Source organism: Podarcis liolepis, assembly GCF_965112155.1.
Source record: "Podarcis liolepis genome assembly, chromosome: 5".
NCBI lineage: Eukaryota > Metazoa > Chordata > Lepidosauria > Squamata > Lacertidae > Podarcis > Podarcis liolepis.
The window spans coordinates 26814575-26841897 of NC_139556.1; the positions used below are offsets into that span (position 1 = coordinate 26814575).

Here is a 27323-nt window from a genome sequence, read left to right on the forward strand (position 1 = left end):
CCAAAACTAAACTGGGCCATTGGAGTACAACACATGAAATGCTTGATCAGCAAGGCAGACAAGATAAACTGGTTAATCATTGTAGTGATGGTTGCTTTAGCCAAAACAAACATGAATTAATCACAGAGTAGAAGAGAATTGAGGAGAGTGACAGATTATGAACCAGCTACTTCAAAGATGACTGTGTTTCCTGTAAACATTTCAAAATGAAGTCTTCTGTCTCTTATTGGTTCTGCAGCATAGTCTAAAAATATCAAGGCTAGAATGGATCTCCTCTCAACAGATAACTCTCATATTTTCCTTACTCTTCCATGTTAAGCATTGCAGCAATTTGTTGCATTAAAGATTGCTTGCATGATGTTCCTTTGCCATAGATAGGTGATTGGATTCTGTCAAAGAGAAAGTGAACTCTGTTCTTACTTGGGTAGCTAAAGGATAATATTTGTAAAGTCCTCACTTATTTGTATGCTCCTCTTCCAAAAAAGCTGGTCTCAAGTGTCTCTCCCCAAAAAACCAGTCCCAAAATATTCCCTGTTCCTTTTCAGTGAAACTCCATATAAAAGCAGATCTTATTTATAAAATATAATGATATGAGTTCTGTTATTCTTGGAAGGAAGTAATAATTCACACAGTAGTCAACTAGAGGATTTAAATATTCCTGAAAGTGCTTTAAAATGGTGAACTTGCTAACAGAATTTTATGTCTTAATGGTCAAGTAGGTGGGTTGCTGTTGAGTCTAATTGAACTGTCAAATGAGATGGCCAAATATTCCATGAAGTAAAGTGTAGTGTTGTGTAAGTGGGAGCCTCCATTTTCAGAGGTATTACAAGGTTGCTTGCTAGCAATGGCAGGAATGAGGCCCGTTGCTCTCCACTATTGTAGGTGCCAACCTTTCTTCTTAGGTAGGTGGTGCCTTGCAACTTTCCTCAGATTGTTCCTTCTCACTGTTCTTCCATTTAAGCCACACAGATTATATACAGCCGTACCTTGGAAGTTGAATGGAATCCATTTCAGAAGTCTATTCAACTTCCAAATGTTTGAAAACCAAATCGTGGTCTCTGATTGGCTGCAGGAAACTCATGCAGCCAATCAGAAGCCCCGTTGGATGTTCAGGTTCCAAAAGAACGTTCACAAACCGGAACAATCACTTCCGGGTTTGCGGTGTTTGGGAGCCAAAACGTCAGAGTTCCAGAGTGTTTGGGATCCAAGGTACGACTAATTTCAAGCTTCATGTTACTGTAGGCATCTTTCAGCAGGAACACACAGATCACACAAGCAGCCACACAAATGTTTGCTACAGAATTTATTGTATGTGATGTGGTGAGAAATGTCCCCCTTGTGACCTGGGGTGGTGCTCTGTAAATCTTCTGTAAAAGAATGGTGGTTTTTAGAAGACTACCATATTTGTAACTTGCAATAAATTCAGTTTTTGTTACTGTTCTAATTACTGTGCTTTAATTTGACCAATGAACAGCCAATCAGTTTGACAAACCCAGGATCGAGGCTGGCATGACTGACTGCTTGTGTTTGCACATGAGTATCTTTTTAACCCCCACCTTCCAAGCAACAGTGCCCTGCACCTGGAAAAGCCTACTTGCAAGTTCTAGCCCCTCCAGAGCAACATGTAGTAAAATATGAAGGGTTACCATCAAAGGGATTTTTGCCCATTTGCACCACCCCCAAATGCAAGCCTTCTGCTTGGCCCAGAGGAACAGCTTTTCCCCCTAGAGGTTGTTAAATGTCAACCCTGTGCTAAACATTTGATCCCTAAATGTTAAGTTAGTTTTCTAGCTAAAGATTTAAGTTATTGCAGATTTAAGTTAATGCCTGATTCGTGAATCTGCCAAAGAATCTGCGTTGGTGTGGATGTTAAAAAGGAATGATGGAATTAAAGAGGTGGATAACTTGGAGAGAACGCAGTAAAATGGGATTCATTGTTGGTTTGTATGTGAAAGTGTTGCTTTAAAACCATGACCATGAATAGAGTAATGTTTAGTAGGCACATCAAAATAGCTGAACACCCAAGAGCCTGGCTCACTTGCACATGTTCATGACTGCAGTATCAAATCATGACTTCCATGCTTTTGAATGGAACTACACAGATAAAAAGCTCTTCCAGATTGTCCCCAATGCAATAATAATTTATTGAACTGGTTTTAATACCTGAAATGGGAGCAATTAATTTCACTACGGGAGGTTTTTCAACAGGCCTCGTGAGTTTATTTTCTTTCTGTTGTGTGTAGTTTAATTATAACTATTATATGATGATCCTATATTTCTCCTGTTATTAATCCAATAGTAAGTTGTTGCAAGCCTGTTTGGTTTACATGTTTTTCTAAGACAGTTGTAGTGTCTGGTTTACGTTGCTTTCCCTTACCACAGAACAGGGCCAATGAGACTTCCCTATCTCTGGAACAGGGCAGTCCAACTTTTTATACCGAGTGGACTGCAAGAGTACTTTGACATGAAACCTGCAGGCTGTGTTGTCATGCAATGAAGGGGTGGGTGGGAATGCATTTGATACTCCCGCTGCCTTGCCAAAGCTGGGCAAGTGAGGTGCCAGGCTGAGTTTTGGAAGGCGGCGCAAGGCTCTAAAGGGAGGGCGGTGGGGCTTTTCATAATGCACTGAGCTTTGGAGTAGGTAGTAGTGGTTAGACTTGCTGGTTCTGTCTGTTTTCAAAGTGCAGTGCAATATTAGACCCCTTCCCTGCGTTGTCTGGCACAGGACTTGGTGGAGCTGAAAGTGTTCACAACTTGGCTAATAAGACTTGCAGAAACCTGTTTCTATATGATGTGATTGTGACAGGGCTATGTAATGTTGTTCTTGATGAGTTGATAACTTGATTTCAGCTTTCATGTTCATGTGATTATTCTTAAGCCATGCTTTATTTAACATAGAATGTGCATTTGAAACTGTTATTCCACAATAATTTGTGGTAAATCCCTACAGCCCCACCTGTTTTTCTTAATCCTTTGGGAGGGGAAAATTTTATATATTCAACTAAAGTTTTCATCTGAATTCCACTGTTCCCTTTTTAAAATGTAGAATAGCCTCCTGTGATATTTATGTAAATAAATTATTATTATTATTATTATTATTATTATTAGTCAAAAGGAGAAAGCTGCTGAGAGACTTTTCCTCCTAATGTAACACTAATGTCTCAACAAATGAAACTGATCTGTAGAAAATGTAACTTGAAAAAAGAGACATTGCACATACTTTTGTAAACTAAGAAATCTTTAATAAAAATATGTTTGTTTGTTTTTAAAAAGGAGTTGGCTGCACATTCTGTAACAGATAACATACACACATTTTTGTGATAAACAAACAAATGACACTTTTTGCTGCAAAGTACTATTTGTTAATTCCCTCCTAGTATGCAGTACCCAGTTCTCAGTGTGTTTGAACTTTTCACCTTACATGAAGGAAACCTCCCCTGATGCAAACTTGAAAAATTACAACTCCTTGTCTTACTCTTATCCTGGCAGAGCTATTGGAGTTTCCAGAAGATGCATCCAGTGTTCCTGAAAGCAATAAGAAATCCATAAATCCACAAGGTGATAAGTCTAAGGAAAACACACGGAAGATATTTAGTGGACCAAAGAGGGTAAGTAGTACCAATGAAATTAGACTGTCATGGTTTTAGCAGTACTTTTGTTTAGGAGACAGTCCCAGAGCCTAGTAGTTCATAATGCATGTTTCCAAGAACGAATACATATATGGAAATTTTAATACGATGAAAAACCCACCTGGATTTTATAGCAGGCTAGTATCCTGCTGGTTGCTCCTCAGGTCTTTTACTTCCTTTATTTCTCATATATCTTGATAGAAAACAATTTGCAACAGGCACCCACCATTTGTTCACCAAAGGTGAATGTTACTGGGCTCTCTGTGTGCTGCTTGTTGTCCTGTTCACCAGATATCCTTCCAGGGGCTCTCATTTGAACTGTGGGTTGGTGAACATAAGAAATGCTGTTTTGAAGAGACTCTTTATTTTTTCTGTACTCCAGCTCAAATGAGAGAAGATTGCATATCCGTCCCAAAACCTCCCCAGCTCTCTGGAATATGGAGAGAGAGGCCATTGATTGTGGCAACAAATAATGGCTCTCTAATAAACAGAGTCAAGAATTGTAGGCCCATGACTAGTGAACTAAAATGCAGATTCCTTTAGGAGATGAATAATGTGAAATATTTGTTTATTCCACACCCCATGACTATGTTAACTGATAGAAAATCTTGAATTTGAGACAAATATATACACCTTCTAAAGCTTAGTTTTGCACATAATGTCATGGTGATAAGTTCTGTTCTGATGTTCTTAGAATTTAAGGGAGTAAAGCACTGTCATGTCAGTATTAATGTTCAAAACTCTCGTGAAATGTTTTGTGGAAGACAAAACATGATGTAAAATAAATCTCATAGAGGATTTGAAATGGATGTTCTTATAAATAGCTGGTTAGGTTCTAAATGAATATTCCAACTGTTTTGTTTTGCAGTCACCAACAAAAGCTGTATACAATGCTAGACATTGGAATCAACCAGAATCTGAGACTCTTCCGACATCACAGGTGTTGAAAAATCCAAGTGTCCCTGTGAGTAAGGGGATCTTGTTTTCCCTCTGCCAACCCTCCCAGTGCTTAAACACTAAACTTAGAGATGATTCATCTACACCAGGAGAAGTAGCCTGAGAAATGGCTTATTATTATAGTAGTAAACATCAGGGCAGTGTTGCAGACACTGCTGGATATTAAGGTTTAAAAAAAACCTAGCATATTCCGTGGTTGTGTCATGCCTTTAGTATGACAATGGTTATGAATTTAACCAGGAATAATAATGATATTTTAACTACCTTTTCTTCGATTGCAAAGAATACATTGTCCATTGACGCTGGTTTCTTACATTTAGTCTACTCTTTTGTACGTGGCTATGCAGGTTGAATCCAAACTCATTACTGCATGTTTACTTCTTAGCATATGGGATGGTTTATGTAATTTAAACTGAATTACAAATTGCTTCAACAAGTTATTTTTTGTGGCAGCTAGCTGTAAATGTTTGCATCTATTACTTTATAATGCACTTAGAAATGTTATTGGTCCTCAGTCCACACAATTTTAAATCGGGGTTTTTATTGGTCAAAGACATCTCCAAATCATATAAATAACTGGAGGTGATAACTGTGCACAGAAAGTGTTTCCATTACACAGCCAAGAATGAAAGTACAAAATGATTTTGTTGGGGGCATAATATTTTGAATGATTCTATGGCTCAGCATGAGTGTGGTTTCAGGGACATAGAAGAGGGAACAGTTAACAGCTGCCATTGTGTTTTTAAAATATTTTTGGGTTGGTGTATGTCTGCTTAGTTTTTTAAAGCTTAAATGTGGTTCCATTAGTCTGGATTCTTAAAGTAAATGGTAAGGATGTCACTACACTGTACTTCCATTTCAGTTGCCCCCTGGAGGCCCTTAAAAAAATACCCCACAACATCTGAATTGTAATCATCTTGCACATACAGCATGTGTTCACTCATTTAATTTGCACTTTTGAAGCCTCTGAAAATCCCAGTGGATGAATGCAACACATGCACGTAATTTTCTGTTACCTATTTAGTGTTCATATAAGGCTTAAACACCTACCCATTCATGTACTTTTCATTAATAGGTAAGGCTGTCTTCAAAGGAGGCAATTCATAAAGATGATGGAGTGTTCAAAGCTCCTGCACCACCTCCCAAAGTGATAAAAACTGTGACCATACCCACTCAACCCTATCAAGAGATAGTAACTGCCTTGAAATGTAGGAAAGAAGATAAAGAAGTAAGTGGAATATCTAAAACTTTCTTGTTTCGAAAGTAAACTTGGTGAAATATTTTTTTTACCATTTATGATCTAAAGAACAATTGGCCAGGTGGAGAAATCTCCCTATTAAAAATAGATAACTTATCAGTCTGAGCTGGCTGATGATTTCTGTTGCTGCCAGATAAAGTAGACTTTTAAATGGGAGCTCTAAAACTAAAAACAAGTTTTATACATCTGCCTTCCAGTTATACACTGTTGTTCAACATGTGAAGCACTTCAATGATGTAGTAGAATTTGGAGAGAATCAAGAGTTCACCGATGATATTGAATACTTGTTAAGTGGACTGAAGTGCAATCAGCCCCTAAACACACGTTGCCTTAGGTAAGATATTTCTAATAATGGCATTTCCACATTTTCTTGTTAGGTGTATTGTGTTCATAAGCATTGTAGACTGTTGCGCCATTGGGAGCAATTTGGTTTCCTTCAGGAACATCCTATGGAGAACCTATGTACTGGTGCAGTTGTGTAAAAAGTATTGCTAGTAAATTGGGCTGATGTTGAATGGAAGTCAATCTGTATAGCTTAAGTCATAGTTGTTAATAAGGAGAGCTATTTGTTCTCTGTGTTCTCAAGAGAATATAGTAGCCAGATTTTGACCTGACAATGCATTCACAGTAAATAGGTAAATGAAATAATTCCCACTATTGTTCTGAAGTTGCATGGTGTGATTTTTATTCCCCTTATGGTTAATAAGGAATGTCTCATACTGTTTAAAGAAAGCATTGGATAGTTACTTGGGTAAACACACTGGTGAAAAGATGTTATTCATTGTTATAACCTAGTTCGCTTTTTCTTTCTGAGTAGTTATCGCAAAAGTATTTCGTTGATGCATTTTTCAACCCCTCTTTCATCTTCAGGGAGTTCTCAAGGGACCTTGCTGTAGTTTAAAATAAAACTAAAAAATGACACTAAACTTACACAAATGCAACAGAAAAACACAAGATCAGTGCCATAGTTGGATTACATTTTAGGGTGGGTCAAACGTCCAGACGGTCACATAGATTAGATTTATAATTCATCAGTTGCTTTTAATAGGTTAATAATTAATCAATTGCATATGTAGCCAGTCAGTCTCACCCTTCTTTCCATGAAGAAATCTTGTTTCAAACTGGTGTTGTCTGCTACATCAGAGCGAGACTGCTGATGGCAGGCACCCCTTCTCCAGCCTTAACCATTATCTTTAGCATGTTGATCCAGATACAGTAAATTCACCAGACAGCTGGCACCGAATCAGCTGGAAAGAGAAAGAGCTTGTGTCATCAGAGTACCACTATCAAAGAACATAATGGTAGCTCTGCATAAGATTGTACATGTTTGTTTCATGTAGCTTGATCTTTCTGAGGTAGTACAGGGTAAATAGAAAATGAATAGGAGATCTCTAAATGTTTGTGACTGTGTGCAGACATCTTGATTGGAGCTCTTCAGTCACAGAAGCTCTTCCCTCTATAAACTAAGCATTGATCAGTCCTCTTTGCTGGACTGCCCTTAACTAAGAGACCAGACTACAAGTGATTGACAGGAGCTGTGATGGTGGCAGCTCTCTTGCTGGTTTGTGGCTTGGCCAGCTGATTGTAAACATCGACAACTTCCTGACTTCAGCTGCTTCCCACGGCATCACACAGCATAGTAGTAGCCATAGCGGGGAGATGGGGAAGGGGATCAGTGGAGCCCTGGGGGGTTTCTTCCTCACTAAATACACTTGCTAGGCACACTATGTCCACAGAGGAGCACCTTGAGTCAAATTGCTCACTGCTTCTGATTTTTCTATAGGCCTGCTGCACTGGGAGTAGGAAATATGTCTGACTGTCAGGCTATTTGTGCTACAGGCCTGCACTTTTGGGTAGTACCCCATGAACAAAGTTTCCTCTACGCACTTTGGGTTTCCTTGACACGAAGCCATTGTCCTGTGGTGTGCACTTTGTCATTTGATTGCTTCATCGTGACTGTAGGGGTTTTGCGGGCAGGCAACCTGGGCTCTCCATTGGTTGTTGAGTTCTTTAAAATTCTGCGAGACTTGGAGAAAAATTCTAGAGACTTGGAGAAACTTTAGTTCATAAGATTTGTTTTGTTTTGTTTTTAGTGTTATCAGCCTGGCGACAAAGTGCGCCATGCCCAGTTTCCGAATGCATTTGAGAGCACATGGAATGGTAGCTATGGTCTTCAAAACACTGGATGACTCGCAGCATCACCACGTATGTAGAGTTCTGGCACACCCATCACTTAAATACTCATACTGGTTTTAATTGTGTTTTTATTTTGTCTGTTGTGTATTATTTTATTGCAGTTTAAATTCTTTGGAATGCACTGAAATGTAATCTCTAAGAAATGAAAGAAGCAAAAGAAATATTGTTTAAAAATAATGCAGCATCTAGTACTGTGCGTTACAATTGTTATAACAAGCAGAAAAATCATTAAGTTTATCTGTCAAGACCCTCAGTGATTTTTAAGTAGTCATCGGGGAAAAGTTGGAGAACCACTAAACTGAGAGTTCAAAAAGCTTTTGCTTGGACATAGCCTTGCCCCTGACTTGCATAATGAAAGTCTGTGGGCTAACTGTAACTTCTTGGATCTTACATTCATGTTTAAATCTTACTGGATTTCTGCATCTTAACCAAATATTTACCACTTTGTTTTCCTGTTTTTCCTTTCCATTGAAGAATTTATCACTTTGCACAGCAGCTTTAATGTATATCTTGAGCAGAGATCGCTTGAACATGGATCTAGATAGAGCCAGCTTAGATTTAATGATCCGGCTTCTGGAACTAGAACAAGACTCTTCTTCATCCAAGTTGCTCAATGAAAAAGACATGAACAAGATTAAGGAAAAAATCCGAAGACTCTGTGAAACTGTTCACAACAAACACCTTGATCTAGAAAATATAACGGTAGGTTGTGTGACTGTTAACCTAATTTTTCTCTAATGTGAAAATGGTACAGGTGTTGTTGCTGTTTTTGTGGGTAGAAACTGGTTAACTTTTAAAAGATGCTTTTAGAAGAGCAGAGTGTAGGAAAACCCTGGCACTTCTGAAATAACAGCAGTGATCCCTGCAGGTATTACTTAGTGTAGTCATGGCTTCTTTCTCTCACATCTTCTAAAAATTTTAACTAGGGCAGATGAAGAGTGTTGAACTCTTGAAAGATAAAACCCAAACACTTTAAAGTATTTAACAGTGCAGTTTTCATCTCATGGTTTTTTCTTCACGGTAGTAGGCAGACGGTATAGAACAAATAGATCTGTTTAGCTAAGCCACTAAAATAGTGTATTTAATTGATTGTATAATTAAACACCAATGAATTTTCTGAATAATATTTCACTTGATAAGAGTGGGAGCTGAAAACAGTTATTTTTGTGATTCTGTGTGTATAAAAATGTGCACTTTACTAGGGCTAAATGTGGTATCTGGTATGAAATCTTTACATGCTATAAGAGGTTGCAGTGTGGAGTTTTCCTGTTCAGGCACCCATTCCTTTTCCAGGATTCCTTTGCTCCCCCCACAAAAAAACAGCAACAGCCAGACAACTCTGAATTCTGTGGCTCTTGAGCAGGAGAAGTTATCAATTGGACTGTGTTGGGGGTTTTTCCCCACCTTAAGGTTTTCTTCCTAAAACATTTGTGTATTTCTGCAAACTTTGCCTGTTTGAGTGAGACCCTGTCAGCATCTGACACCTGTGCTCTGAGACCTGAATTGCTTGCCAGTTTGCTGCTGAGCCAAATTCAGTGTGTTGCTATTAGTACATAAAGCCCTTTACAACTTGGGACCAGTTTACCTGCAAGATTGCCTCACCCCATATATCCCCACTTGACCACTTCAGTCTGTGGAACTGGAACTGTTACAGCTGCTGAATAGAACCCCTTTTAGTGTGGCAGCTGTTGTACTTTGGAACTCCTTGCCTATTGATATTGGCCAGGCACATTTACTGTACAGTAAGCCTGCAACCTACATGCATTTAACTTGTGTGCATTTAGGTTTATGCATGAGGCTAAAAAAAGGGATGGGGGGCGGTTCTAGGGGAAATGGCTAGCAATCCCACCCATCATTGAACCCAATGTGTTTGGACTATACATAGTTTTGGCTTTAGGTGTTCCCTGGAACATAATCCCTATGTAAATTGAAGGTTTACTGTACTTTTTCTGGTGCCTGATAACACATTTTTGTTTAGGCAAGCCTACCCAGACATGTAGAATGTTGATATGTGTTTTAGTCTATGTTTAGTTTATCTTGGGTTTTTATTCTTTAAATGTTTTAATTAGCTGTTTATAACCTTTTTATGGATTATTTTAAATGTTTTATTCTTTTTGTTAACAACTTGGCAAATAGAGGGATTGATGCCTACACAATCTTCTCACTTAGGGACTATATTTGTCACCTGTCTAAAGCCACCCATTTCTTACATTAGACGTTCCTCATGCGGCTTTTGATGCCGTTTTGTTTGAGATGCGTAAAGCTAAGCTAAAATTATCAGTTTGGTTTCATAGTACCCACTTATATTTTGAGACTTGCCCCCAATCTGCAGTACAGTGATTCATTGGTAAAGAAATACAATGGTGCAATTTGATTTTGCATATGAATTCATTTATTTTTGTGAGTAGCAAAAGAGTTGGAAGGGAGTAAGACATGGTGATAGTGCAGCAGCATTTTGCTAAGATACAATAATAATCTATAAACACACGGAGCAGTAAAATATTTTGGTGGTTAATTAACCTGCACTTTCAAACTTATAATACATAATCATGTAATCGAGATTCAAATGACAGCGTTAATGGAAGAAGTACCTGATAGAGTGCTGCTTTTAATTTATAAACCATTTTTCTCTGTGTTTTCTAGACAGGGCATTTGGCAATGGAAACATTGCTCTCTCTCACTTCAAAACGGGCAGGAGACTGGTTTAAAGAAGAGTTGCGACTTCTTGGTGGTCTTGATCACATTGTAGATAAAGGTATGCACTTATACCTCTAGTGAGAATTAAAGTATATATCTTTTATTATTAGGAGGTAGTTTATATATTACTCGTGTGGTAGAATGAAAGGACTATGTATTAGAATACATGCAAATAGTGAAATTTTCTGATGCGCTGGATAGACGAGCCCATGGAATGCTATGAATTTCCAAAACCCTTTTCTATAGTGTGTGTACTTAAACTTAGCTATTGCAGTAGTAAAATAATATATACAACTGCAGAGATATGACCTTAGTTTCAACTTTTGCCCAATAAAAAGGTATACTCAAGAAGATCATGAAAGAATTGTCCCCAATAGAGAACAAAGAAATAAAATTCCCAAGTTGTCTTATTAATTTATCCCATCAGTAACTTAAATAGAGATCTTAATCATAGTTAATTCTGTGAGAGGCTCCCCCCCCCCCCATTGCAGCAGAGGCCTGTTGGTGCTCCTTACTGAATGAGCCTAGTAGTTGTGGAGTGCTCAGTTCCCTAGTTAAATTTTAACATTGCAAGCCATCCCAATGATGACCTCGGGAATAAGAGTTTGTCTTGATAATGCGTACCTTTGGAGCAAAAGAAATGGATTGTGGCCAGAGCTACACATGGATGGGAAGGGATCAGCTGTCCTCATTGAAGTGAATCTTATTTTACAAGAAGCAATAGCCTACGTAGCTCCCGCTTTTCCCTGTCAGAGGTTATATGGAAAGTTCTGGCTATGAGTATCAGCTGCCACAGGATTGAAACCTTGTATCTGAAGTTGTGGGTATCACTTGATCCCCACTGACCTGAGGCACACCTGTGCTGGGAGGTTGTAGTGGACTTTTCCTGGACAGGGTACAGACTGGATTCTCTTGACATCCATGTCATGTCACTGTGTGTTTTGCTACTTGACTTTCATGCACATCTGACATGGGGGCTGTTGGGCAAGTGTCATGATCACTTGGTGTTAATAGAGTTACAAGACTTGTGGTGTGGTTTTGCCAAATCCTTGAGACAGTCAGGATTGTATCTTAAAATCTTTTAAATGATAGCAAATGGTTATCTGTATTCTGTGTACATTTTACAATTTGATAGCTTAGGCTACCCAGCATATAACTCTGTGGTTGCGTTCACATGTAACACTAAACCACTTAGTGTTGTTGGTTTGTTTTGGTTTTTTTTTACAGCTAAACAGTATATGTATCACACTAGATAAACCAACCAGTCATGGTTTGGTGCTATGCAGATTAGCCTGAACATGCCCAAGCAAAGGGTTGGCTTTCATGTTCCCCACCTCCCCTCTTCCTTCCCTCTTACTGCCATATGGAGGACTTCAGCACAGTTTAATTTCAATTTTACAGAATCCTGGCTTAACATTAACTTCACTTTCAGACCAGGGTTCCTGGTTTAAAACATCCGTAGATAAATTTCATAACAAGGCAACGAAGAAGTTATGAAATCTTTTTTAAACCACAACCCCTGGTTTGAAAGTGAAGTTAATTCTGGATTTTGAATGAGTGAAGCTAAAGTCTTCTGATGCCCTCTTCCTGACTTGGTAGGAGAAGGTGGAATTTCTTGGGTTTGTACAGGCCCATTCACTTAGGGCTAAACTCTGCTTTAGCATGAAGTGTGAATATGGTCATATATGTGCACGACCTACATGTATTTTTAAATTGGCCTCTTTGTGTTTTGTGTGTGTGACACAAGTTGGCTTAAAGTATACTGATAAAACATAATTGGAATATTAGGGTATTTCATCATATACATGCAATTCTGAAAGTAAAAATTACTTCCTTTAACAGTTTAGTAATAACATAATCTTTGTTTCTTAGTTAAAGAATGTGTGGATCACTTAAGCAGCGATGAAAATGAAGAGAAATTGGTTGCTTCATTATGGGGAGCAGAACGATGTTTACGGGTTTTAGAAAGCGTAAGTATTTAACTTTGTAAAGAGTGATTTATTTTAATGGTCCAGAACCAGGGATGAGGAAAGTAAGACCCATGGGTTCTGTCCATATAGCTTCTTACTATTTATGTGCCGTTTGTGTTCATTAGCTACTACACTGCTTTGGGTTAGCCCTGGGTTAAGCTTGATGGGCCATATTCAAATTGGGCATTCTGAATCTAATTATAAAAAAACTAGCCCACTTCAGCAAATGTCTAACTGGTAGCGCTTTCCTAAATGGTATTGAGGTGAAAGATGTTGCTGACAAGGTGTGTGTGTGAGAGAGATAGATAGAGAGAGGGTGGGGAGAATTTCTTTGTTCCCTTTTTCTATTCTGTTTTTTGGTTTCTTGGGGGAGAGAAATGGAGACCTGCAGCCACATTGGAGGGGAGCTTGTATGTACCTGTTTGTGTGTGTAGACTAGCACACATGTATATTTGACAGCATTGATGTTTGTGAACACAAGGTTCTTTGTCTATTTCAGGGTTTCCCAAATTTGGGACACCAGCTGTTTTTGCACTACAGTTCCCATCATCCCTGACCACGAGTCCCACTAGCTAGGGATTACAGGAGTTGTGGTTCAGATACAGCTGGAGAACCAATTTTGAGAAACCCTGGTCCATTTGTATATTAGCATGTCTGTATGTGTATTATCATGAGAGATATTATGCGTTCACTTCCTGTTAATGGTGGGACGGTGACTCTAGAATTCTTACCAAGCCCAAAGTATAAATGTGGCGCTGGCCCTATATGTTAATGAGGCTCTTAGCTAACAATATACTATTTGTAACACCTCCGCCTGCCCAGTCAGCTCTAAGTGGGGGTAGTGTTGAAATGGCCAGGCTTGGAGAAGTTAAACTGGCTGAGGGTTTGGTTAGTTGGCCTTGTAGGCTTCCCTGAGTTTCTTCTGTTTGGCTTGAGGACTCCCTAGCTCTTTGCTTTAGGCTGGAGATCTCCCAGCTCAAGCCTATTCCCTTAGCCCAGGCTGTTAGGCGACATCAAGTGTTCCCAGTGTTTCCCAACCTTTTTTGGGCAAAGGCACACTTGTTTCATGAAAAAAATCTCGAGGCACACCACCATTACAGCCCCGTGACGTCAGCGCGCAGCGTCACGCCGGGAGGGACATGAATTGCTAGCAAATTACATAATCACCTCCTTGAGGGCTGGCTCATCTTCTCCGAAGGCAGAACCCCATTAATTAACAGCACAGACTCACACCATAGCCAAGACGAGGGGGGAAAACCTCAGTCATGCACAGTCATGCACATGTGGGGGCTAAATGAGGACGAAGACCAGGCAGAGAGCAGGGTTCAAATCACCCCACCTGGCCAGGACAATCCCTGGGTGCTCCCTTGGGCCACTCGCCTGACCCACCTCGCAGGGCTGTTGTTGCGAGGATAACACGGGGAGAGCCACGCGCGCCCCCGGGAGCTCCTTGGAGGAGAAAGCGAGCGATGAATGCAATGCACGAAATATATGAGAGGCGACCAGGTTTTGCAGGTGAGGGGCCCCCGCCAGCCTCCGCTTCCAACACCCGGCGCAACGACGGCGAAGTTTCCCCCCGGGCTCGGCTCGGGGAGCAGCGCTGCTCCCCCCCGGCTCCCCTTCACCCTCCTGGCTCTCTCTGCCGCCCACTGGGGACCCCCCTCACCTGCCAAGTCCGGAGCGCCGGTGGAAGTTGCATGCATGCATGCAGGGCGCCGCGTTGCCATTGCATTGCACTGCACTCCATGCAACGCCTGCACGCATGCATTGCCTTGCACGCCCGCCAAGGGGTCTCCCCGCGGTCCGATGCGTCCCCTCCGGCGCAGATGCAGCATTGCAAAAATAACACCCCCCCCGACGCAGCCCTACCTGGGGGGCAGCCTCCCGCCTCCGCGGGGATCCCCGGGCTCCATCCTGCCGCCCGATCTCCGCGGGGGCGCAGGCAGGCTGCGTGGGGTCTGCACGGAAGAGCCCCTGCCCGCCTGGCTGCCGCCGCCGCGCTCATTCCATGGCCGGGAGAAGAGCGCTTCAAACAAAACGCCCAGCCCGCCAGGCCATGCTGGGAAATGTAGTTTGCGCACCCCGCGCGGGCGTGGAGCCCAAGGGCGAGGGGACTACGGATCCCGGCAGCCCCCGCGCCGGGGACGGAGGGGGAGAGGCCGGGTGCAGGGATGGAGGGACGGGTGGGCGAGCGAGTGAGTGAGTGGCAGCCGCCAAGCCTTGGCCGAGAGCCAGGAAGGGCCTCCCCGGAGGAGGAGGAGGAGGAGGGAGGCGCAGAGCGGGAGGGAGGGAGGGAACCCCAGGGGTCATCTAGTGACGGCGCCCCAATCGAAAATTTGACTTTAAAAAAAAAAATCTTTCGAATTTTTTAATTTTTCCCGTGGCACACCAGGCAACATCTCGCGGCACACTAGTGTGCCGCGGAACAGTGGTTGGGAAACACTGTTCTAGAAAATCCAGGTTTCTAGAAATTAAGTTAATGGTGCTTGCTTAGCACAAAGCAGAATGTTAAACTGCAGCATTCTAGAAGCTTGAGAGATCTGTTAAAAGCATAGAGTTCTTTCAGAAGGTGAAAGGAGCTTAACCCGCACATCAAAAGATGATAGCTGTATGATATTTTCTTTTCTTTTTTAGGTAACAGTTCATAATCCAGAAAATCAGAGTTACTTGATAGCATATAAGGATTCGCAGCTCATTGTCTCTTCAGCTAAGTAAGTTCTAATGAATGCTTTTTAAAATACAGTATGGTATACTTCTTTAAAGGTTTATGTTGTTAGGTTATGTATTAACACTGCAATCTTGGTGATAGCTTTCCTCAGCATGTGTGTGTGTGTTGCAGCTTAGTATTTTCAAATGAGGGGGAAAGCGAGTTAGATTGTTTCCTGCTTCCGCTTACTGATATGCTTTTTTCTACCTGCTCGAAGTAACTTCTGTTGCTAATTATGTTTTGTATGAGAAAGTTTTGCAATCAAAATCACTTTTGATTGTGAAATGTTCCCATACAAACATTATACACACACCCCACATTATCTTTATACGTGTTTCTTAATTTGGGGGAACTTCTTTTTCTTTCAACAACTTCCCCATGGAACTCACAGGATTGGGGGAGTGATGTAAGTACTGCTTTCAGAAATTCTAGTCAGCACTCAAGCGGAGTAAAAATATTGACAGGAAGATTTATATGTAGTTTATGGGTTCCAGAGAGGGAAATTTGTTGACATAAACCCTGTATACATTTACTTATGTTTGAATCATAGCAATTAAAGAGAATTACATGGCCATATACAGTGATGCGTGTTTTCTGTGCAGGCCTCTAGAGTGTATAGTATGGGGGAGAAGCTTAATCTGTTGCCAGAATTGAATGAAGACACAAACCTGGAATTAGCATTGTGTCTACAAGAGTTAGCTTTACATGGCTTCATCTCACCATCAAAATACGTCACGAATGTTAAAAATTCTTATTGCAAGTTTGTTTGTTTGTTTGTTTAATAAACTGCCCTATACCTGGAGGTCTCAGGGCGGTTTACAGAAAAGAAAAGTTTATGGATTATGCCGAAATGGCAAAAATGACCGGAAGAATCAGAAATCAGGAAGACTCAAATATTAATAAGGATTGGGGAAAATTTATAATTTATCTTAAAAACCACTGTAAACAGCTAAAATTGTTAGTAGGCTTTGAATAACATTTGTAGTTGAATGGTGAATTTTGGACATAATGGAGATGCAAAAGATTTGGATTATTATAAAAGATGCAGGAGGAAATGACTAACAATAGGACCCACAAAGGGGAGGAGGGAAGCCCAGGAGATTCTCTGGAATCTTGTTTTTATGTTTTATGTTGGATATTGGATATGTGATTGTAAAACTTTAATCTGAAAAACCAAATAAATAATATATATATATTTTAAATAATCTTACTGCAGACATTTGGTGTTACGTGCAAACAGTCCTGTTCACATTTAGCTTTATGACCAGACAACTAGTGCACATAAAAGGGGCCAAGTGACTAACATACCAGTAGTTATGGTTCTGCTTTTTCAACGCCTTACTTCAGTACTTGCTGGGTCCAAAGTGCTTTGTGCTGCTAATATGTTGCAGATTCCTATGTGAAGAATCTGGGACTAGATCATTATGAAGTGCACCTTTGGACCTTTTTTTCTTAATAAAAAGTACATGAGATTATGCTTTCTAATATAATTTTGGGGACTGTGTTGCTAGTTACCATTAAACCAGCATGATAAATGAAAACTAAGCTTGCTGTCTACAGCTGGAACTGGATTTTTTACGTGAAGAAATTTTGTCACACTGATATGAAAATGATTTGCGTTGTATATTTTGACTCCTGTTTTTGTAACCTTCAGAGCACTGCAGCATTGTGAGGAGTTGATTCAGAGATACAACCGTGCAGAAGACACCATCTGTCTTCCAGACAGTAGGGTACTGCCGCACCAGAATGTAACAAACCATGTGGGCAAGGCAGTGGAGGACTGTATGAGAGCCATCATTGGTGTCTTACTCAATTTAGCAAATGATAATGGTAAGTTACTTATCCTGAAACATAAAATCAGATTATCATCTGTCCCGTCAGATTGTTTCCCATGACGTCTAGAGAAAAGTATTCCTGTATTTATGCTTAGGCCAGGTGGCTGGTTAATCACGTGGACAGTAAGAGGTGTAATAATGTCCTTCCAGCTCCCGCAAAACAATGCTGCAAATGTGAAATACGTATGCAACTATCATTTGAGTAGAGTTAGTGTCAGTACTGCAAATGTTGGTTTTCAGTTTACAAAACTGAGGGGGGTGAGTGTGCATGACTGCCAAATTAGAACAATGGAAAACAAACTGTCTCTCATAAAGCAGCCTGAATTTTTTGACTGACCTTGCATATGTCACTTAGGTATGAGTTAAGAAGCAGAAATGTCAAAAATACTCTTTTGGCTTCTACTCTGTTACATTTGAGATGACTATCGTGATTAGTCCGTTCAGTTATTTCACCTACTATGACACCAGAGACATGATGGGTTAATGCAGTATTCCCAGCTACGTTGGGCTTAGATGGTTTACGTTCTGGTTCAGTTATCGGGTGTAAAAGGGGAGATTCAGTCTCCTCCATTGCAGACTGGTGTGTCGGCCTGGGAGAGGTGTAAACTTGATCAGAGATTCGTTTGTGGGACCAAAACCTTAATCTGAAATTCGATCATGGCCAGGTGTTATTGCCAGTTGCTACTTTTAAGTGATGTAAATGCACATTTGAAATGCCTCTGGTTTTTTAAACGCCTAATCAGCATTTATATTCTTTAATGTTTGCAGAGTGGGGTAGCACTAAAACAGGTGAACAAGATGGTCTTATTGGCACAGCGCTGAATTGTGTGCTTCAGGTTCCAAAGTTTCTACCTCAAGAACAGAGATTTGATATTCGGGTTCTGGTAAGAAAAACTGTTTAAAAAATGCTTCTAGAAAATGTAAGGCTACATGTTAAAAATTACTTGTGCTAACTTCAGTACATCACATTTAACATGACACCCATGAAAACTGTTTGAAAATTTCCACTGGTTCATAACATGATAGCCTTACCGTTAACTGATTATATCATTTCTTTGCTGAAAGAGTTGTAATTCCCAACACATTTCTGAGTATAAGCCTATCAGTACAACAAGCACCAGTCAAACAGCATCATAAAACATAAAAAACCAAGTGAACTTGGTTCACTTGGTAGAATGAAAGCCATAATAGGTTCAGGTAAAACATACCTGCCATTGGGAAAAAATAATAATTAAAAAAAAAAAATCTTACTAGAGCATGCCAAATACACAGACACTGACTGGCAGATTATTTCATGCTTTAGGCAACACAACTGATCTTTGCACTGGTGGCTGTTTCTGAAGGACAAGTCTGTGGCAGAGATCAAAGTGATTTTAGCAAAACATTTGTAGGAATTACAGATCTCAAGTGGTTCTGTATGACTCCTAGAATGAAATTAATTCCTCTTTACTTCTGGATGAGACAAGCATATGGGAGAAGGCTTTACATGAGGGGGGGGGGGACCCAAACACACACCCTCATTTCATCTTTAAAAGCACACATTCGCAAGACCTTTAAGACAGACATTTTCAAGATAAGGTAATGTTGGCTGGTGTAAATGGACAAGAATATTTTGTAGGGTTGTTGAAGGTGCAATTGCCAATATTTCATGAGGCTTGCCACTTCTTGAATTTGCCAAAATTGGCCATACTTCTGAGCACCCTAAGAGTGTGCAAAGTACAGTTCTTTGTACTCTACTATCTAATATTTTCTTCCTCCTTGCAGGGTTTGGGTCTGCTAATCAATTTGGTAGAGTACAGTGCACGAAATCGGCACTGTCTTGTGAATATGGAAACAACATGTTCCTTTGATTCCTTCTGCTTGGGAGAAGCCAATGATAGCATAAGCACATCTGGACGGATGGCTGCTGTTCATGCTTTAGTTCAGGTAAATCATAGTTTTTACTTAAAAGAACAACCATTTATGCAGTGTGAGAAACAGTTATCTCCAGAGGAAAGAAGCAGTGTTGGTCTAATGTTCAAATGTTGAACTATTTGTCATTCCCTTCCCTTTTAAACTTGGGACGCGGGTGGCGCTGTGGGTAAAACCTCAGTGCCTAGGGCTTGCCGATCGCATGGTCGGTGGTTCGAATCCCCGCGGCATGATGAGCTCCCATCTTTCAGTCCCAGCTCCTGCCCACCTAGCAGTTCGAAAACACCCTTAAGTGCAAGTAGATAAATAGGTACCGCTTTATAGCGGGAAGGTAAACGGCGTTTCCGTGTGCTGGTGCTGGCTCGCCAGAGCAGCTTCGTCACGCTGGCCACGTGACCCGGAAGTGTCTCCGAACAGCGCTGGCCCCCGGCCTCTTAAGTGAGATGGGCGCAGAACCCTAGAGTCGGATACGACTGGCCCGTACGGGCAGGGGTACCTTTACCTTTTCCCTTTTAAACTAACAGAGACGATAGGTCAAAGGAGGCACTGAGTCACTTATTTGTCCCAACATATTTTGAGCCATACATCTCTTTATAGGCCATTGATTTAATCGATGCAAGGGATAATTGAAGCCGTCTTGTGTACTATCTTAGTTGATGGCCATCAACTGGTTCTTCTCAGCAACTTGTATTTTACCTTTGAACAAGGTGTTCCCCTTAGTTGTTGTTGCCAATAATAATTGATTAATTTGCGGAGGATCAAATTTTGCAGAGTTTTGAGTCAAACATAGTTGTGAACATCTGGCTTGCCTCTTTAATTATTCCTTCATTAGATAAGAGATTATATTTGTTCTTCACTTGCATTACATTTTTCACTGGGCATTACATGCAGCATGAATTGGAAACTCATATATTAATCTCCTGCTGAATAAGGTATATTCTCTGTCTCAGTTGTGTTTGGCTGTTCTTGCCATAGGCATTAGGACTTAGTTTATTATTATGCTGCACACCAACTGTTGGTGTACTATGCTGTAATCCCTCAGTTCCTTTACGAAATATTATTTTTGGCATTTTTATCCTGCTCCTCAGCCAAAAAAAGGTCCTGGAGGAGCTCACAAATACCATTGAGGAGGCAGATACTGATCTCGGGCTTAGAATCAGAAAGGAAAAGGCACTGAGAGAAAGTAGGGGGGGGGACTCAGGCACTTATTCTTACTTACAGAGATCTTGTAGTGAGCTGTAGCAATGGGGGGAAAACCAGGAGAGCCAATGAAGAGCTCCTGTAGTCCCATCTCTCTTGCAGCCTGATGGAATGCCTGCTGATGACAGTTGGTGGAGGAGCCTGATGGCATGTAGTCTTTTAGCAGAGCTGTTAGATAGTACCTTCTCTGCTTCTCCTATAGCCTGGGATGGGATGCCTATGCACAGTGTTAGAAACGGAGATATGAAAGCTAGGAGCTAAATGGCACCTTAAACCTAGGTTATGGGCGCCGCAACGGAGTGTCTAGGTGTGCTTTTTTATAGCAAGAATACAAAGCTGAAAATGAATGAACTGCAGCTAAAATCTTACTCTCATTTTCCACATAATCTAGTCCTCATCTGAAGACTGCAAAAAACAGCCAAACTTCCCCTGCCAACCCCGCTAATATTCTTGAGAAGGGCACCTTCTCCAATCTTCAGAGAGTAGCTGGAAGTGGGGAGGCAGAAAAGGGTCCTCCTTTCCTTCCAGCAGTGGCTGTTTTAATCTGAATTCTTTGGCGCAGTACTGCACCCAGAGCTCAGAAGCTGCTCTCATTAATGAAATTCCCTGTCGCAAAGCGCACCTAGAACAATGGGAGTTTCGAACGCTGCCTAGGGATGACAGGATGAAACATTCAGTACAAAAGCGAATGCTAATTTAAGCAAGGGAAGGCACACAGATGAGATGCTCCCTGCTGCCAGTTAAGTCGCATGTAGCATTTGGGTTCATGACTCATCATCTGTGGAATTTTCCCTCTCAGTTGTTCCTTGAGCGTGAGCGAGCAGCGCAGCTGGCAGAGAGCCAGACGGATGAACTGATTAAGGAAGCTCCTGCTGCACAACATGACAAGAGTGGGGAGTGGCAGGAGACGAGTGGAGAGATCCAGTGGGTTACTACAGAAAAGCCTGAGAATGCAGAGGAGAAAGATAAGAAAGAAGAAGATGAAGAAGAACTTGATCTTAATAAAGGTAGGACCAGAAGAACTTCCTGACAGTAAGAGCTGTTCGACAGTGGAATTTGCTGCCAAGGAGTGTGGTGGAGTCTCCTACTTTGGAGGTCTTTAAGCAGAGGCTTGACAACCATATGTCAGAAGTGCTCTGATGGTGTTTCCTGCTTGGCAGGGGGTTGGACTCGATGGCCCTTGTGGTCTCTTCCAACTCTATGATTCTATGATTCTAGGTTCCTGGGGAAGTCAGCAAAGGAAAGAAGTGCTAAATTAAAAAATGTCAAGAGCTGCAGTTTTAGAATCCTCTTTCTTTCCCTTTTAAAGCAACTGGGACTCTTGTCCTAGTTAATCTCTTCCCAAAAATGCAGTGGTATTAAGGATCAAAGTACCTTCCTGATTCTTACAAGCCTCACTTCAGCTTCTTTTGCTGAAGATTGTTACTGTTACAAAAATACAAAAAGCTGCTCCTTGACATATTGTCATAGTAAACGTTAATATTCCCTTTTTACTAATACTTCTATTTAATTTTGGCCCATTTATTCTGGCTCAAACATTGTATCAGTTGATCCTTTCTTAAACATTGTTTTTCAGCACTCTTCTCTGTAATCATTCCCTTCCCTTCCTTTTATGGTTTCCACCTGAACATCTAATTTATCACACTGCCCTACGTCTGCAAGGGGAATAAACTTAACTATGCTTACTGGGATGGGATGAGGGTATTGGTCTGGGCAACAGTGGCATTCCACAAAATCACAATATCCACAGTTAGAAATGTTGACATTCTTGGGTACAGAATTATGCTCTATGTGTGCATACACATAGAACACATAGAAGTAGCTGTTTTATAAGTATTTGGGCAAAGTGACATTAAAATATAGTTTGGTTATACTTCAAATATTATTGTTTTTACTTGCAGCCCTTCAGCATGCTGGGAAGCACATGGAAGATTGCATTGTGGCCTCGTACACAGCATTGCTTCTGGGATGCCTTTGCCAGGAGAGTCCAGTAAGAAAACTTTTCTGCATGGTTACTAAATGGGTCTATAAGGCTGGGTAAAAGAGACTGTCTTGAAACCATGAAATGGATCTTGGGAACAGGCATTTTACAATTTAAACTTCAGTTGTTAACCTTTTTCAACTACTTCATATGCTTCAAGCTGTCTCAAAATGCAGTTTCCATAAGGGGCAAAACCCAGCTTTGGGTTACATTGCATTGTCAGTTAAAGTGCAAAAGTTTGATGCTTTTCAGTGTGTTAGTCTAATGGAAATTCAGTCATACTTTCAGCAGAGCTCTCAGTAATAAGGAGGCTCCTACATGCTGAGCCAGCTCCTTGCTCTATTAGCCTGAATAACAACAGCTCTGAATAACAACAGCTCTCCAATGTATTTGCCAGTCCTGTTGCTTACGATGCTTGGGATTAAATGGAGTACCTTCTGCATTCGAAGAATGTGCTCTCTTACTAACCGGTTCCCCTCCCTGAGGGTATATTACACACTCAACTGGAGTGTCTAGGACATGCTTGTAAATAACCACAGATGAAAAAACATTACTAAATCTTGAAGGGACATTCTTCAGCGAATGGGAATAACTAATCCTGTGGGTTGGTCTTTATATATGCTTGATATTCTCTCCTTTTTATTTTCCTGTGTGCTACATTATTTCAGTAGTTGTGTGGTTGTGTGCAACTGGAAAGGGGCAAGAAGGGGCTCTGGCTTTTCCATTAAGGCTCGGGGTTTGCTTCCAACTTTCACGAAACGTTGAGATTTGTGACTTGGAAGCTCTTGTGTTTTAGTGAAAAACTGTCAACTACTAAAGGTTTGGTAGCATTGTTGTGTCAAGGCACTGTAGGAAATGCAGATAGGTTTCTGACATCGTGCCCGTACTGCAAGAAAGATGTATGTCGAGCAGGAAAAGAGAATAAATGTGCGGGTTGGTTACTCTAGCGTCGTGTTGGGAAGTCGATTTAATTGCCTTGTCAGAAACTTCCTAATTCTGCATTTATTTCCTTAGATCAATGTGACTACTGTGAGGACATACTTGCCTGAAGGGGATTTCTCAATCATGACAGAAATGCTGAAAAAGTTTCTCAGTTTCATGAACCTTACTGTAAGTAGTATATTACAATTGCTTATTTGTCTGGTGTTTCAGATCAAAATGCTTGAGATGACTTATACCAGTATGCCTGTCATCTTATGGAAGGATAGGCAAGCTTGGTGTGTGTGTGTGTGTGTGTGTGTGTGTGTGTGTGTGTGTGTGTGTGTGTTAGTGTTACTATGAACTCTGGAGGTACACCACTCAGAGCCAGGTGCAAAAAATTGGTTTGCGAGATGCACTTGCACAGAGCACCTCTGAGGATATATGTTTGCAGTGAGCTCACAATCCTTTGGTGCAAAAATCCTGATTCTCCTCTCCAATGTTGTTTATTATTATTATTAAGTTTCATCAGCCTAATTGAGAAGCCTTTTAATTGATATGGAAAAGTTTGCTGAACAACTGTAAATAGCCCAGTAATGTACCAGTCGATATCATCCCGTCTTCTACAAGCCCTGATGTAATAGAAGGGCAGGCATAGGAAGATAATCTGGAGTGACAGCTCCTTGTTATTTCTCTCTCTGGTGGGGCAGTTTTCCACTTGTCAAGGAACTGTAACCCCTGTCCCACCCACCCCACTTAATGGGGTTAACAGTGAGCAGGATAAGTGACTTATCCTCTTCCATCTGTCCAAATGACACCACTAGACTTGCCTCTATTGTAGTCTGAGAAGCAGTCAAATCCCCCCCCAAAAAAAACCTAAGATCACCTTCAATCAAATCAGCTGTGGCAGCTGCAGCAAATCTCTCTGGTGTTGCAAGATTGTTTTTGCAAATTTATTTAAATAACAGCAGATGTTAAATGATGGCTTCTTCTAAGGCTGAGACATTATAAATTACAGGCCACTGTTTGTAAATAGACCGCTTTGCTTGTAAATGGGGAACTGCTGCTACTTAGGTTGATGTAACATAGCATTCCAGACTGTGACCTGCTGTCACATAATCCTTAAATTAGGTGGGAAAATGCATCTTAAACGTTTAATAAACGTCCCGTGTTTCCCTCCACACCTCCTTTCCTTCCCAGTGTGCTGTTGGGACAACAGGCCAGAAAACTATCTCTAGAGTGATTGAATACTTGGAACACTGCTAGAAACTCGAGTCTTGCCGCAGGCACTTGAATGCTGGAGCTCTACACCTCCGATAAAGGAAGGAAGTCGTGAAAGAAGTCCTCGAGAAAGCGCCACCAAGAGCATTCATCCGTCTCATTCGTATTTGGATTTTTAAGGCTACCTGGTCTCTTCACCATACACTCAGCATTTTCCGAGAGACAGTTCACCACCACATCAATCTGCAACTATCAAAAATTAGGGGGGAAATATCTGAGGAAAGTAAATCAAGAATTCATTATGTTTATAATAATGCAGTGCAGTATTTAAATATATTTGGCAGGGTTTACTCTCCCTCTTTATTTTTCTGGCTTTGTTTGTGACAACTTTAAAGGGGAAAACTTGCTGCTGGTAGTGCAACTGCTGTTTACTGTTGAGCCACTGTTTTTCATGCCAGCCAGGTGCAAAGGCAGCTTTAGCTACTGAGGTATCAAAAATCTTCTAATAAAGATGCTCTGGGCAGCAGCATTGCTCTGATTTGAGTTTAATTTGCTCTTGCTTTTTAAAGAGATTATTCCAAAATCATAAGAAATAGAAAAATTTTAAATACTTTTTGTGATTTTAACTACTGTCTATATTTAAAATGTGTTGGAATCCAAAGAGGTTGAGGCTTGGATAGTTTATTTTTTATACTGTTTTGATTGAAAATTGGGTTGTTGGAAACTACTTCTCAGTTCTTAAAATTGTTGTGGCCTACGTACTGTAAACTGATTGACCATAACACTTCATAGCTCTAAGAGAGGCATGCAGGAAGAAGAAGAAGAAATAATAATCCCCTCCCAGCTGGTGGCTGTCTGTATTTCTTTGAAATGCAGCAATTGTAAAGCACCCTGTTTAAAAAGGACAATGTGAAAAAAATGTTCAGTGCCAGGGGAGTTTACACTTCATGATGCACAAAAAAGAAAGGAAAAGAAGCTGTTGATTTTTGTTTCAAGGAAGAAATGTGGAGCTAAAACACCAGTGGGGATTAATGTTTCCAGTTGACATAATCTTTCTATTTCTTCTCTAGTATGGCGCAGGTAAATGCATACAATACAAAGCCTTAAATAGCTGAATATAGTGAAGATTTTGTTCAGTAAGGGGTTTTAGTTCACAGCAAAGGATTGTGTTGAGACTTTAATGGAACAAAAATCCCTGCTAAATACTTTTGTAAAAGAGGTTTTGGACATTAGTGACTTCTCGCACTCATTGTTCCAATGGACAGAATTGCTCATGGTTTTTATTAAGCTGGTCTTGAATTATTCACAAAATGTTTTGAGACATTTGCATCACAGACACTTTCCACATTACCTGTGTAGCTAGTTGCATCATGTTACTTCATTGAATTTGTAAAACTTGAAGCCATAAAAATATTAGTTCTGTGTATAATGAGGGGTGGGAGAAATAACAGAAAATCTAACCTGCTTTTTAGATCTTGTGTTATCTCCATGTATAAACTTACAAACTTGTGCTTTTGTATCAGTGCCAGCTGTAAAATTTTTACATACAGTGGCTGCCTTCTATGTCTTCCTATTTTTGATAATGCAGATTGTTGGGAATTTGGTAAGGAAGTGACTGATTAGAAGCAAAATCCTATATTGGTCCTGCTTTTTTATTTTTATTTTCCTTAACATCTTAATTAAGCAAACTACCCCCCTACAATGTACCAGTGTAACTTAGAAAAAAAATGCTGAGGTTATGTTTTCCCTTGGATAGAGCTTCCTTATGAGAGGAAGAGCAACTTAGTAAAGCTGTACTTGTAAATTATTTCTGAGATGCAGGATTTACTGGATATATTTTTTGGCATTTTGTTTTAACAACTTAGAGCAATGGCTTTCATTTTTAGTTGGATTTCATATAGATTTAAGTTAGGCTTTTTTTCTGTATGCGCAATGACGGGGGATGATTAAAAATAGATGCAGTGATGAGGTGGAATCAGGAGCCACACTTCTCTGTTACACTGGTAATGACCTGGATCGGAATTGGTTAAACTCGTTGTGTTGAGCATTTCTTAATTAGCAAGCACTGAAACATGCAGACTGTTTGGTTTTTGGAGAGAGGATCAGGAAACCACCCTGCAAGCTGCAGTGTGTTTTCTTGTTTTAAACCTCATCAAGCTCTGCATTAAATGGGTACTTGAGGCCAACCTTCAAATTTAAAAGTTTTAAAGTAACTTTTTTCCACTGTAAATATATATGTAAATAAGCGCAATTGGAAACTAGAACAGTAGAGTACTTTTCTGAATCCAATCCTATTTTTATTTTATACAGTATTTCTCAGCTGTGATATTTGGAGCAAAAGCCAACGGCAGGAATAATAGTTTGTACCAGTTTCATGAAGTATGTCTTTTGGTTTTTGTAAATAATTTTAACTCGAATAAAAATTGCTACTTTCAATACATAACATACATGTAATGAGCATAGTTTCTTGCTATTGGAGACTCTACCCATGACCTTTAATGTGAAACAGCAAATGGTATGGCTGCCATCTTGAAATTATTCTAACTATGATGCAGTAAAATGAGTGCCATTCTGTGATCAGAAAATGAACTTGGCCTGGGTTGTCTAACAGCTGGTGCTAAACATTTTATCATTTGGTAATTGCTGCAGATCAAACTGTTATTAAAAGAACAACTACCCAGGGTAGATTAAAGATTGACAAGAATGCTTCCCCATAGCTGTTTGTGGCAGCATCACCATGGTGTCTGTGTTGTGCTTCCACAATCAGTATGAGAGAATCCCATGTCATTGTCCACTTCTGTTATAATTGGAGTGTCATTGGTAAAAGAGTATTTCTCATTGGG

At 40.4% G+C, this 27323-nt stretch overlaps 1 protein-coding gene and 1 long non-coding RNA gene across 5 annotated transcripts in view; one reads left to right on the forward strand and one right to left on the reverse strand.

The window, feature by feature from the left end:
- Positions 1-26923, forward strand: part of WAPL (WAPL cohesin release factor) — a 58126-nt gene extending 31203 nt beyond the window's left edge. For all 4 annotated transcript variants that reach the window (XM_083502396.1, XM_083502397.1, XM_083502395.1 and 1 more), the window contains exons 4-19: positions 3490-3608; positions 4498-4593; positions 5662-5814; positions 6042-6178; positions 7938-8049; positions 8515-8742; positions 10684-10795; positions 12610-12707; positions 15342-15418; positions 17069-17244; positions 18018-18133; positions 19014-19175; positions 21160-21367; positions 22262-22350; positions 23356-23451; positions 24460-26923. In XM_083502396.1, the coding sequence (XP_083358522.1) occupies positions 3490-3608; positions 4498-4593; positions 5662-5814; positions 6042-6178; positions 7938-8049; positions 8515-8742; positions 10684-10795; positions 12610-12707; positions 15342-15418; positions 17069-17244; positions 18018-18133; positions 19014-19175; positions 21160-21367; positions 22262-22350; positions 23356-23451; positions 24460-24525 (2045 nt within the window). In that variant the 3' untranslated portion in view covers positions 24526-26923. The remainder of the gene's footprint in view (positions 1-3489; positions 3609-4497; positions 4594-5661; positions 5815-6041; positions 6179-7937; positions 8050-8514; positions 8743-10683; positions 10796-12609; positions 12708-15341; positions 15419-17068; positions 17245-18017; positions 18134-19013; positions 19176-21159; positions 21368-22261; positions 22351-23355; positions 23452-24459) is intronic.
- Positions 204-12316, reverse strand: LOC310706694. The gene is made up of 4 exons (XR_014526075.1): positions 9146-12316; positions 3433-9099; positions 2810-3338; positions 204-2254 (listed from the first exon to the last, which is right to left on the reverse strand). It is a non-coding gene; the product is annotated as an uncharacterized lncRNA (long non-coding RNA).
- Positions 26924-27323: the final 400 nt, after the last annotated feature.